This window comes from Ursus americanus, chromosome 22 (assembly GCF_024610735.1).
Source record: "Ursus americanus isolate L20-20 chromosome 22, mUrsAme1.1.p, whole genome shotgun sequence".
NCBI classification, from domain to species: Eukaryota; Metazoa; Chordata; class Mammalia; order Carnivora; family Ursidae; genus Ursus; species Ursus americanus.
This window is the reverse complement of record NC_142148.1, coordinates 21,314,250-21,326,545: the sequence shown is the minus strand read 5'-3', so window position 1 is coordinate 21,326,545 and position 12,296 is coordinate 21,314,250. Positions and strand designations below refer to the sequence as shown.

Here is a 12,296-nt window from a genome sequence, read left to right as displayed (position 1 = left end):
TAAGAAAACTGGTCTGGAGCAGGGTACAGACCAGTTCTGACAGAAGCCCAGACCAAGGCCTCACAGGGTCTTGTAGTTAGCAGGTATCCCGTGAGCAACCGTCTCAGGAAGCCACAGCAACCCGAGGGATTGCAGAGCGTGATTTTCTAAGGCCTGGTGCCCCTGCTCTTTTCCATTTTCCTGAAAGGCGTTTCAGGAAGAGGAGGCAGGGTCCTTGCCAAGGTGGAGGGCAACACCGCGAAGCAGACGGAATGCTGATTTGGCAGTCACCCTGGGGGGGGAGTGGGCTGCAGGCTCCCTGCTGGAAAGGGCCACACATCTTTCAGAGGGAGGCCTGCTTATAACTCTAAAGCAGGCTTGACCTACGACAGAAGGCTGCTTTCTGAGGGAGAGCAAAATAAACAATAATCTTGGCTTCATTTATCATCCAGGTGCCTCCACGGGAGAGTGGGGCCACAAAAGCCTTTTTTGTTTGCTTGTTTTGTTTTCGGAATTTGCAATTATCTATTTTCCTAAGTCTTCCCCGCTAGGCTAGAATCACGCGCTCCTGGAGGGTCAGGCCTGGGTCTTGCCCCTGACATCCCCCAGCAAGCCTCGTACAGGGGCTCAGTGTTTGCTTAATAAACCCTCCTTTCCACGTGTAGGACTCTTCAGCTTGTCAAGACTTTGCTGAACCATGAAATACATCCAGAAACCCAGAAAAGAAGAATTCAGAGGTAAAAGCACAAAAGGATCAGGCAGAAAATACTCAGCAGATATAATCAATACAAGTTCAGTTCTTTGAAAATACCTTTAAAATGGATAAATCTTTGGCAAGTTTTGGTCAAGAAAAGAGAAAGCACAGACAAGCAATACTAGGAATGAAAAAAGGGACAAACTGACAATAGGGAGATTTAAGAAGGGGCAGGAGAAAATAACACAAAAACTTTACAGCAATAAATTAAAAATCTAGTTAAGACATGTGACCTTCTGTGAAATTACCAAAGCCCTTTTGCAACTGTTATCTCCAGAAACCCTTAGAACAGCACTGTGCTTTGGACAGCAGTGCTCCAGTTAGGTTTTCTAGAAGGAAAAAGAGATTGAGAGGTGGACACCCAGGACCGGTCCCTGACAAGCTACCCGCTTTGTCTCCAAGGTCACAGCCACAGGAGCATGTGCCCATCAACGACAGGGACCCGCCACACTCTCGCACTTCCAGCCATCACCTTAAGCCCCCTGGTTGGAGGCCAGCCTTATTTATTTTTCCACTTGAAATGCCATAAGGGGTTTCACTTTATTTTTACTTCAAAAGCAGCACCATAAAAATCCTTGATGATTAGAGCTCCAGCTGTCCTAAGTTGTTTGTCAAGGGATCGGTTACTCAAATCTCCTATGGAGGGAAACAGTTTCAGGCGAGAGGCCATGGGAGCTGAGAAACACAAATGTCTCATCTCTAAGAACTTTCAGACTCCCTCCTGTTCGCCGCCTGGCCTGCCCCCTCTTCCCCTCCCCCAACCCCACCATCTGCTCTCCAGAGAGCAGATCAAATTTTCGGGCTAAGGTACTCTGGCGCCAAGGACTCAGCCCCTCCATGCTACCCCCTCCCCCCCCCAACTCCGAAATCCAACACCACGCCCCAAATGGACTACAGCCACATAAAACCACAAAGTAAAGTTTATAAAGCTTTATTAAACATTTCAAACAGCTGTGCAACGAACACACCAAAAATAAAAGCTCCAGAATAGCAGTCCAAATGTTCCACAAGTGTGGCCCACAGTCCCATTCCCTAGATGGACTGCCTCCAGTTCTGTCCTCTGCCTGGCCCATTGCCCTTCCCACTCGGGCAAGAGAAAGATGGATGATTTAGACTGGACGGACAACCATGCCGGTCCCCAGTGGGCAGGGGCCAGGAGAAAGTCTCGTTTGCCAACACTTGTTACTGAAGCGCAGAAAAAGCAAAAAGCAGTGACAGTCACAAAGTCTTCCTGTGTGTTCTTCATAACGTACAGTCTATATGCGCAGGACTGAAGGAGCTCCTGGCGCAAGGACGATGGCCACTGCTCCCCTCTGTCTTGTCTGAACCACCTCGGAGTCCAGTGTGCTGGTCACCCTGCAATCCCCATGCTAAATAAAAACTGTAGCGGCACCTACTATAGCTAGCTACTGCTAAACCTCAAAATCAGAACACGTTCGATAAAGCTTCTTTAAAAGGAATATACACACATGTATTTGTACACACACACACACACACACACACACACACACTCACGGCACACCAAAAAATATCCAAACACCTTTCAAGGGGATCATGGCTGTTCTGAAACACACAAGTACTCTTCCATTCACTCGGCTGGGGACTGCGAGATCTACACGGACACACCCACCTCAACCCTGCAGAGCATGCACGGCAGACACAGCGAGCCCCCCTCCTCGGGACAACGGAGAAAGGCAGGAGGAAGGGCAAAGGGAGGCTGGGCTGGTAAGCATGAGCCCAGACACCCAGGTGAAAGAGCAACAGGTATCTGTTACTTCTTTCTTAAAAATGAAGTGGAGAAAATACTGGAGATTTGTGGACAACAAACAGTCAAGACACGTTTCTGTCTGGGCTGCTGACCGGGGAAAGAAGGATGAAAAAGCGAGGCTCTCGGGCGTCAGCAATCTCTTTAAATTCGAGATAAGTGCAAAAATGAGCCCTGTCTTGGACAGGTGCTCCCCCAAAAAGGAAAGGGGTAGAAGAGAACTAAAGGGAAACCAGGACAGGGACTGAGGGGACGGTAACATTCTGGCAAGGGAAGAGACCCTGACAAGGAGGGGTCACAGAGGTGACGAGACTGGCATTTTATCTGCCCAGGTCATGCTGGGATGGTGGACCAGGATGGGCGCAGACTCCTCGCGGGAAAGAGGCGAGGGGGAGTGACCATCCTGCCAGCCTGGGGCGGAGACCGAGATGGGGACAGAACACACACAATCACAAGACCACCCACGACTATAGGACTCTACAATAAAAGCACCGGTCAGTGCCATTATTCACATTATAAGGATAAAACATCACAGGCCAAGAAAGGCGCCGTCAGGAATGTGGCACCCGCGGGGCTGCGGGATTTGAAACTCCAATGCTTTATGACCTATGTCAATGCCTCCCCTCCCATCTTCTGCTTCCTTGGAAAGCTAACTGGGCAGGCCGTTAGGTGCCCACAACGCCGGGGTCGTGCGCCGATTCCGGAAGCGGGGAATCAGAGCAGTGGTACAGGAAACAGTTTCCCCAGCAGCTATAGCAGATGAGGAACAGGGCTGCCAGGAAAACCAAGGCACAAATTGTGCAAGGCTTCCGCTCCAGGAGGAAGCTGAGCAGGTAGAAGCCCATGAACATGGAGTGGCTAAACCACAGGGCGGGGTTGAGGGGCTTGGGGATGAGGAGGACGGGCAGCAGCCACTGGAGGCAATACATGATCTCTGCTGGGCAGGGCCTTCACCAAGGCCACCGGGCACCGCTGCAGGAACCGACCTAATGGGAGCCAGCGGGCGCAGGCAGCTGCCCTCCGCTTTCTTCAACCCTCACTCTCCAGGAGCTGAGCCGCTGTGCTCTCTGGCTGTCAGCCCGGGATCACCAAGGCAGCAGGGATCCTGAAGAGAAAAGTCAACACAACAGACAGACAAAAAACAGACAGACAGACAGACAGACAAAAAAAAAAAAAAAAAAAAAAAAACAGGAACAGAATGTATACTTATTTGGGAAAATGGATCATGGTTAACAACAGCAAATGTGAATGCCCTTTCCTCCCTGCCCACCCATGGAAGTCTACTCCTCTCCACATCACCATTTCAGGAAGCTCCTGGGGTATCTCCCCTGGGCTTGCCGGGGAGTTGGGCCAGAGGGCTCTTCGGGCAGGTCCGGCACAGTGGACTGGCTTTGCCTGGGCCCTGCCCAGCAGAGATCATGTATCGCCTCCTGGGGCTGCAGCCCGTCCTCAAGGGGCCCAGACCTCACAATACCGCCCTGTGGTTGCCACCGGATGGCCATGGGCTCCGTGCTATACCCCCATGAAATGAGAACAGGGTTCGGTTCTGTATCTAGTATCTGTCATAGCAGGTGCTCAGGGGAAAGTTAAAGCACCTCACTGCCAGCTGGAGCCCGCAGGCAATGGATCCTTGCATGCTCTGCGAGGCCACGGTGGCAGCACTACCAATATTTTGTTTTAAGATGGCAGCCTGGCATCATTTTGCCAAAACCAGCCAACTTCTTCGAAAGTCAACGTCGGAAAAAAAAAAGTCATGCTACTTCATCCAAACTGACCTCACCTGGGTCACGTACACCTTCCATCTGCGGCTGGCACTGTACAGAACCTGACCTCTATGAGCTTTTAATCAAAATTAATTTTCTATCCACATAGGGGCAAATGCCGTTTGGCCCCTGTGCTAGGCAGCTTGCTGGAGAGGCGCTCTCCAGTGGTGGGCCACGAGTGCGCTGGGGCTGAGCTCGCAGACCGCGCTCAGCTCTTCCCGGCCATGCCCGTGCCCGTGCCTGGAAATGGACCTGCGGCAGCCACAACCCTCTGGTGGCGGTAGCAAAACCCCATTCTAAGTTTCAGCTGCTCAGCGCAAGGGGTACAAAGAACCTCGCTGGCTGTGTTAAGACCTACAGGGGCCTGGGGGGAGGGGGGCAGAAGAGAGGCTGAAAAGACCTGTCCAGCAGAAATGATCCGGGAGCATTTTCTGACCACTTCTCGGAAAGCTCATCCCATCCCTTCCGCGCACACAAAGGTGCCAATCCCTCCTGCATCCCTCCCACAGGGTAGATACCCGGTGACTACCACTTTTGCGCCTAGAGCTCAGCGCCCTGGCTCTGTTCCTTTCAATAGTCACCGTGGTAGTAACCGTTAAGAAGCGGGATGCAAAGAATCAGAGAAAAGTTCCGTGCTCTGGGACTCTCGGGAAGCAGAGGACACCGGCTTACAGCATGTCAAATACTAGAATAAGAGTACTGACCAGGGGCCTATGAAGCCAAGGCTCCGGGAAGGGAAACCTTTTTTTTTTTTTTTTTGCTTTGCGGGGCAGATGATCCCTAATTTAGGTTTTCCTGGTTTTCCACCCGTGCACAAGGTGGGTCCTGGTGTGTGACTGGACACTGGGATTGAATTTGCAGGCCACAGCTCGGAGAAGGAGTTCTGTGCCCAAAGGCGTGTATCCCCTACTCCAGCCCTTTGCGCTACTCAAGAGTTGCAGTTCCCCTCCATTTTACACTAAAATTCAAAAGCGGGCACGGCGGAATCTTCTGGAAAGGGGCTAAGATGGAATTTAGGAGGCGGGGGTCGGTGTGGAAAGAGCAGATGGATTATTTTTTCCTCTCTTGGCGAATGAGGAGCGCCCCCGGCCACCCCCCCTCAATGGACCCCCCCAAATGCGCATGCGCACTTGGGTGGCGGGCGGATACTTAAGGCGCGGCCACCGCGGCTGCGGCAGTGCGCCCAACAGCGGACTCCGAGAGATCGGCGGACCTTGGCGAACCGCGCTCGTTCTCAACCACTCACCCACCACTCTCGGAACCATGGCGGCAGTGGCGGCAGCCTCAGCTGAGCTGCTCATCATCGGCTGGTACATTTTCCGCGTGCTGCTGCAGGTAAGTGTGCCCAGGTTCCGGGTGGCAGAGGGGTCCCGATGCGCGCCCCCGTAACCGGCAGGCCCACGTCGCAATTGCCGCCTCCTGGACCCATCCTATCCTTATTGCCGCGATCCCTGCTTGCCCGAGTGCCGCGGTCGGCACCGCGTGCCCCCGCGCGTTCCCTGCGCCCTCCTCCTCGCGCAGACCCTTCCCAGTGCGCCCGCGCCCGGCCGGGAACAAAGAGTTGGGGCGCGGCGGGCGCCAGCGGCTGACGATCGCCGAGGCTCTTAGCGACCAACGCGGTAAGAAAAACCCGCTACACCCAGACGCGACCCCAGGAGGGAGGCGGGGCCCTTCTGTTACTGCGAAGAGACTTTACGCTCGCGTAGCAAAAATCCGCCTTAAAAAATTGCGCATTGCGGGGAAATGTCTTTAAAAAAAATATAGCGCTTGCGAAGGTGGAACCAAAAATAAGTTGGAAAAAGGCACTTCTCAGGCGCCCCCCCAAAAAGCACTTCATAAAAAGTAATTCGCGGGAAAAAATGAATTAGGGAAAATGCGCATTGCAGGAAAAATAAATTAGGCAAAAGCACTTGGCAGAAAAAAATTCATTAGATAAAAAGCGCATTGCAGAAAAAAATGAGACAAAGGAGCGAACAGAAAAAATGAATCGGATAAAAAGCGCTTTGAAGCAAACAATTAGAAAAGGTTCTTCGCGGGAAAAACGGGAGAGAAAAAAAGGACAATTCGTTTTATTAAAAAAAAAAATCAAACAGAGGCAAAGTGCTTTGTAAAAATAAATCAGAAGAAAGCACTTTGCCCATAAAATCATTTACCCTAAAAGCACCCCTTGCAGGAAGAATTCCCTGCTAAAGAAATCCTTTGCCAAAGGAATCGCATATTTCCTTTAAGGTGTTCCTGGAATGCTGCATTTACTGGGTAGGATTCGCTTTTCGAAATCCTCCAGGGACACAGCCCATTGCGAGAAGTGAGGTATACCTAAGTTGTGGGTCCAATCAGCTTGCTGCCATGCAGCCTTCAGCACAGTTGGAAAAGCTCCAGCTGCCCTGACTCGTGGACAAGCTGCGCCCGCGCCTGCCTCTCTAAGTCTGAGGGGCGGGCGGGGCAAGGGGTGGGGTGGGGGCGGGCACGGCAGCACCGAAGACTTGCTGCGGGTGCCTGCCTCTAAGGGTAGGTCCCGGGTTTCTCGCTGCAGGTGTTCAGGTACTCCCTGCAGAAGCTGGCTTACACGGTGTCGAGAACCGGGCGGCAGGTGTTGGGAGAGCGCCGGCAGCGAGCCCCCAACTGAGGCCCCAGCCCCCAGCCCTGGGCGGCCTTGTCACCAGGTGCTCCTGTGCTTCTCGGCCAGCATGGGAGCCAGTGCCGCGCAGGAATGGGGGGTCCCCTGTGCTCTCTCGCCAGAGGAGCATTTGCCAAGGTCAGTGAGGGGCCGGTAGGCCCCCCGGAGAAGCAGCACCGACAATGACGACAATACCAGATCCCTTCCAAACCCCTTTGCACCCCTCCAACTGCGGGGCGGGGTAGAGGGAGGAGGGGGGGTGGGAGGAGCACACCCCCGAGATCTGGGCACAGGCAATGCATTTTGATCTGGACCAAGTCGGGACAGTGCCATCCCAGCCCCGCAGCCATGGCCATGCCAACAGGCCCCACCACAGTGATCCAGACAACTGCACCAGCCAGCAGAATGGACATTCCAGCATCACCAGCCGAAGCCCTGAATCTCGATGCAGCAGACAAGGCCCCAACTGCGTGCCTGTGTGGCGGGACTTGAGGGCGAGAGTGAGGGAGGAGGGTTAAGAAATAGAGTGGGGCCCTCTCACTGTCCCTTGCCTACAACACGTGCATTCCAGCCTTGCTGCCTTTGCTCCCTCAATTCCCTTCCCCCCCCTCACTGCCTCCTAAGCCCACCCCAAAGAAATGTGTCACTCAATTTGGACCTATTTAACCAGTAAATGAACCCCATCTTTACTAAAACACCTTCTCCGAGCCCCCAGCCCCTCACTGATCTTGCTTTCCCTGGTCTCACGCAGTTGTGGTCAATATTGTGGTAATCGCTAATTGTACTGATTGTATAAGTGTGCATTAGTTGTGTCTCCCCAGCTAGATTGTAAGCTCCTGGAGGACAGGGACCACCTCTACAAAAAATAAAAAACCAGTACCTCCCCCATCTCGCACAGTGTCCCCAGGACCCTGCGGGGTGGTGGAGGTGCACCAAAAAGTTGTCTCTGTGACTTCTTTTGCGGCTTCAACACATACTCCTTAAGACTGGGCTGATGCACCATTGGTGGGGGGGGAGGGGCACACTACTTGGGAGAGGGAGGGAGGGGGAGGCAACAAAGGGGGAATAAGCTGGGACCCTCACACGCCCAGTTCCATCTTCACTTAACACTGTTCTGAGATAAAGGAACACTTCCCTTACCCCAAAGACAAAGGTCTAGGTCTTTACTTGTGGTCTCAGAATAAAGGACCACTTACCATCCCCGGAAGGGTGGATGCCTTCACTTGTCCTGGAACAAGGGGCCTTGACAGGTAACTACTGGGAAAGATGGAAGGAGGTGAGAAAGGTGGGAATAGCCCTTAAGATGGGGTACTAGAGATCAAGAGGGTGATCAGGACTTCAGAACACAAAGCTTTATCTCCATCCAGGAGCCCCAAGGAAACGAGCACTGGGCAGGGTGGAAACTGGTTTGGACAATGAGTATCAGACAAGAGGTGTGGTGTGGTGCCTCCCCAGCCCAGCTTATCCCTCCAGGCCCTAGAACCCTTACCAGGACCACTACAAGGGCATTCTGCCCTGCCTTGCTACTCTCCAGTCTCCCCGACACCCAGGAACCTCTCCCTAGCTCTCCCCATTAGTGGGTTCTCCACTTCTGGCATTAGCCACCATTTTCTTGGGGGTGCTTACCAGGTCCCTGGCCCTGGGCTCTCTTCTGCCATGTCAGGGTAGGTGGGCGGGTGGGCTGGCTGTTTGGCTCCTGACTTCTTTCTCTCCTCTTTCACTCTTGAGTGAGTCAGGACTCCTTTCACATGGTCAGCTGACTGCCTCACCAAATGGCCCTGCCGCCTGTTCAGCCTCGTCTCTGGCTTAATGTGTCCCTGTCACTACACACCTGTTCCTGGGTCAACACCAAGGGAGGATTTGGAAGGCCATAAATTTCTCTCTGCCACTTCCTCAAATCCCTTAGTCACAGTTGTCACAAACACTTCTGGAGCACAAAGCACCTCGCCCCCTGAGCCTGGTATTTCCCCTCTTCTAAGCAACCTCTTAAGTTTCTAAGCCCCACTGCCAGCACCTCTAGAGGCACCTGTAACTTACGTACAGCATCAGAGAATTATGGGGGTAGAGGGTACAGACCTCAGTTCTGGTACTGGCTTTGTCATCAATCAGCCCAGGGAAATTGGCCAGGTCACCTCCTACCCCTCACCTTCAGTTTCCCTCTATGAAAGGGCTGCTAAGATCCCAGTGAACTCCAGGATACTAGAAACATTCTGCCATCAAAGTGGCAATCAGGACCCATGGGGACTGGGTGGGGATGTGTAATCAGAGACTCCCATCTTCCTTAGGCAGTGTGGCTCTAGCTTCTACTATAGCCTGAAGGTGAGGTGCGTCTCCTCTTGCCCCAAGGTGACTCATCAGCAGGCAATGCCCACACCTCCCTTCTGAAGCCATATCTTGGCAGGCCTCAAGACGGAGTTGCTGTGGTTTTCCACACTAAGCCCACAGAACTGTGAACATTTCAACATGTGTTCTCAATGAAGACTGCCTCACCTCAGAGCCTTCAAGGGGTATGCCCACAGCCCCACTGTCCCACATGCTTAACCTCAGCCCAGTTACAAGGTAGCTGGGTTCAGATAGTCAGGCATGGAAGGGTCTGGCTGCTCTGGACAAAGCATGCTCCCCTTAGCCTCCTGTACCCCCTTTAAAAGGCAGGAGGCTGCTGGCAGCCCCAGGGCTTTCCAGATAATCTTGGCAAAGCCCATTTGTGGGGCTTCTCCATCCATCCATCAAAGTGGCATGGTGAGATGACAGACTTCTAGGCAAGGGCTGTCCTGGTGGCCTACATCCACATGGATGGGCTTGAGTGTGCAATGTCCACTCCCCCACTTTCATCCCTTATCCCCAAACCCTCATGTTCTGGCAGCAAACACAACCCACTGGAGAAGACAGAAAGAATGCGTCCACTTTCTATTCCTGTGTGGTGCCTAGAAGTCTGGTCCAAACACACCTTGTTCATAAAAATTTTTCCAGAAGCAATACCATTAAAACATTTTATTCTGATAGAGAGCAACGGTAGAAGTTAAAAATGACTAGTGTTTTATTGCAGGGCCCATAGTCCACAGGCCTCCCTTTTTCCGAAACTGTTTCTACCTCCCCCAAAAGGCTTTGCCCCTGTAAGACCAAGGATATAGCAGATGAGTTGTGAGGGGCTTGGAATGGCTTTGGAAAGGCAAGATTCTTGGCCCTAATGCCCCAAGAAAGATGTTAGTGTCTCAGCCTAACCAGTTAAGCTCCAAGGGGGGGAGGGAGGAGGGTTAGGTACCATGCCTTTCAGAGGTATGGGGTGCTATGTGATACTGCTATCTCTATCTGTGGAGTATTTGGATTGTGACTGAAGTAAGGGGTGGCGGGGGACAAGCTTCTTAAGCTTCAGCTGCAGGACAGCAACGGCTTATTACACCTGGGCTGGGTGAGGGAGCAGGTTTGCTGTGAGCCATTTGCTATGTATCTATTTTCAAACTTGTATCTACTCAGGAGCCAGCACCCTAAAGTGAGATTCTGAATTTGCAGTTACTTTTACCCCAAGCCCCAAGAGATTTAAACGTGCACAAACGCACACAACACACAAAACATTAGTCTAACAACAGTCTTTTTCCCTGGTGACCTCTGACTTCCTCTACATGCCCCAGAGACATGTCACCATCTTCTCTGGGAATGATCCTATTCACCCTCCCCTCCACCCCTTCTCCCTCCCACAGGGCCCATACCCCAGCAGGATCCAGATTCCTGAGCATTCCCAGAACAGGAAGTCAAAGAGGCAGGCAACACACAGTCCTTGGTATAGCACACAGTGACAGGCTTGAAATGGAATGCATATGTTTCAAAGATAGGAGAACAACAACAAAAAAAGACAGCCAAACCCAGACTTCCAGATTCCTCTTGGAAACAACATATTACAGATAAAAGTTTAAACTGTTTTGGGCAGCAAGTCTAACAAGACCAATTACAGATACGGAACTGATCTGGTCACTGGAAACTGACCAGGGCTTTGAATCTTTTAACAGATTTGCTTGACATTAATTAGTCTCTGATTTAAAACAAACAAATAAACAAGATCTAACACTTGGCATTAGCACTTAAGCTGGAACTTTTTTTTTTGTCCTGGCTTTGGTGTTGCTGTCCAGAAGGCTGAGGGGATGGCTGGACCGTGTCAAGCAGGGCAAACAGAAGCTGTTCCCAACACACCAGCTCCCTGAAAGGGATAAAACACCATCCGAACCTATAAACAGAAAGATCATTTCCTCCCTAGGACAGACCCCAGTCTGTCCCAACACTTAGCGTTGAAAAGGGACACGGAGGCCTGGAAGGAATTTACAGAAGGTTTGGAAGGGATAAGGAAAAAACTGTTCCCCATCCCCCATTCTTCTTTCTAGGCCACTGGTGTGCCAGGCATTCCGTTCCTTCAGCTGCCCTTGAGGGCCGCTCCCCATATATACTGGAGAAAAGGAAACGGGTGTCCAGACTTGATGTAAAGTTAAGAGAGAGTAAGAAGCACCCGCAACTGAAAGCAGAGCGTCAACCTATTACCCCATCACCTTAAGACACCAAAGCGGGTGCCTGAAGCGGGAGACTCCCTTTCGCCCCTCTCACCTACCCCCCTTCTGATTTAAAAAATGCGACTGAAGTGGCGGGGACTGAGTAACAGGACTCTCAGAAGCTGGGCCCCCTGCCACGGGCCCCCGGGCTGAAGAGGTGGTAGTCGCGCCCCTCAGCCCCGCACTCCCCGACTCTGCCTGTCCCGTCCCGGGAACAGACAGGCGAGCACTGACCTTGGAGGCCAGAACGAGACCCAGGGGTCCGCTGACTCGCCCTCGGGCCGGGAAAGGACACCCAAGGCCCAGGCTGGGGCCACACAGGGCAATCACGTGACACCGGACAGGGGTGGCCCCGTGGGTGCGCGGAAGGAAAACCCCAGAAAGGGACCGGGCGACGCCTTAAGGTGACCCCAAAGGGACAACATGGCGGCGCCGCCGCACTGAGGGCCTCTCATCCCGTCCCCAGGGGGCCGACGCCACGGTACCTGCCAGCCCTGCCATGGCGCCGCCGCCACTGTCGCCTTCGTTGCCGCAGCCTGCTTCCACCTCAGCTCGCCACCGACGCCGCAGGAAGCCGGGGAGACGCCCCCTTCGTCTTCTAGTGGAGCAGACCGAGGACCCCTCCCGGCATTGGGCTGCCTCCATAGGACGCCTGATCAAAAGTTCCAAAGTGGGGGTCGTCTTCGCCAGATATCCCCTCAATATTCGCCTCAGATGAGCCTTTTAAAACTTTTTATGTATGTGTGAGGAACTGAGGGGGCCCTCAAGTCTTTAAGCTCGAAGAATTTTTAATCAGGCGCATCTCAGGGCAGACCCGAATCGCCGGATCATGGTCCCCTCATGCATATGCAGCAGATTGTGATCCTTACTCATTCAGAGCCGA

The 12,296-nt window shown here is 52.8% G+C and overlaps 2 protein-coding genes across 6 annotated transcripts; one reads left to right on the top strand and one right to left on the bottom strand.

Annotated features, from left to right (window-relative positions):
* Positions 1 to 1,648: 1,648 nt before the first annotated feature.
* On the bottom strand, positions 1,649 to 12,040 carry BLCAP (BLCAP apoptosis inducing factor). 3 transcript variants are annotated; one of them, XM_045804587.2, is made up of 2 exons: positions 11,899 to 12,040; positions 1,649 to 3,603 (listed from the first exon to the last, which is right to left on the bottom strand). In XM_045804587.2, the coding sequence occupies exon 2, from the start codon at positions 3,425 to 3,427 to the stop codon at positions 3,164 to 3,166; it is 264 nt and encodes an 87-aa protein (XP_045660543.1). In that variant the 5' UTR covers positions 3,428 to 3,603; positions 11,899 to 12,040; the 3' UTR covers positions 1,649 to 3,163. The 3 variants fall into 3 exon arrangements, with proteins under 3 accessions (XP_045660543.1, XP_045660545.1, XP_045660544.1); XM_045804589.2 differs by lacking the exon at positions 11,899 to 12,040 and adding an exon at positions 11,648 to 11,844; XM_045804588.2 differs by lacking the exon at positions 11,899 to 12,040 and adding an exon at positions 8,505 to 10,545.
* On the top strand, positions 5,426 to 7,817 carry NNAT (neuronatin). Of its 3 annotated transcripts, none has more exons than XM_045804592.2 (3): positions 5,426 to 5,596; positions 6,491 to 6,566; positions 6,795 to 7,817. In XM_045804592.2, the coding sequence occupies exons 1-3, from the start codon at positions 5,525 to 5,527 to the stop codon at positions 7,022 to 7,024; spliced, it is 378 nt and encodes a 125-aa protein (XP_045660548.1). In that variant the 5' UTR covers positions 5,426 to 5,524; the 3' UTR covers positions 7,025 to 7,817. The 3 variants fall into 3 exon arrangements, with proteins under 3 accessions (XP_045660548.1, XP_045660547.1, XP_045660546.1); XM_045804590.2 differs by having other exon boundaries at positions 5,427 to 5,596; positions 6,491 to 6,571; XM_045804591.2 differs by lacking the exon at positions 6,491 to 6,566.
* Positions 12,041 to 12,296: the final 256 nt, after the last annotated feature.

Bases quoted from the DNA above. Each gene is read 5' to 3' on its own strand.
- NNAT (XM_045804592.2), top strand. From the start codon at position 5,525: ATGGCGGCAGTGGCGGCAGCCTCAGCTGAGCTGCTCATCATCGGCTGG. The intron at 5,597-6,490 runs GTAAGTGTGCCC...ATTTCCTTTAAG, and splicing joins TTTTCCGCGTGCTGCTGCAG to GTGTTCCTGGAATGCTGCAT. The intron at 6,567-6,794 runs GTGAGGTATACC...TTCTCGCTGCAG, and splicing joins GACACAGCCCATTGCGAGAA to GTGTTCAGGTACTCCCTGCA.
- BLCAP (XM_045804587.2), bottom strand. From the start codon at position 3,427: ATGTATTGCCTCCAGTGGCTGCTGCCCGTCCTCCTCATCCCCAAGCCC.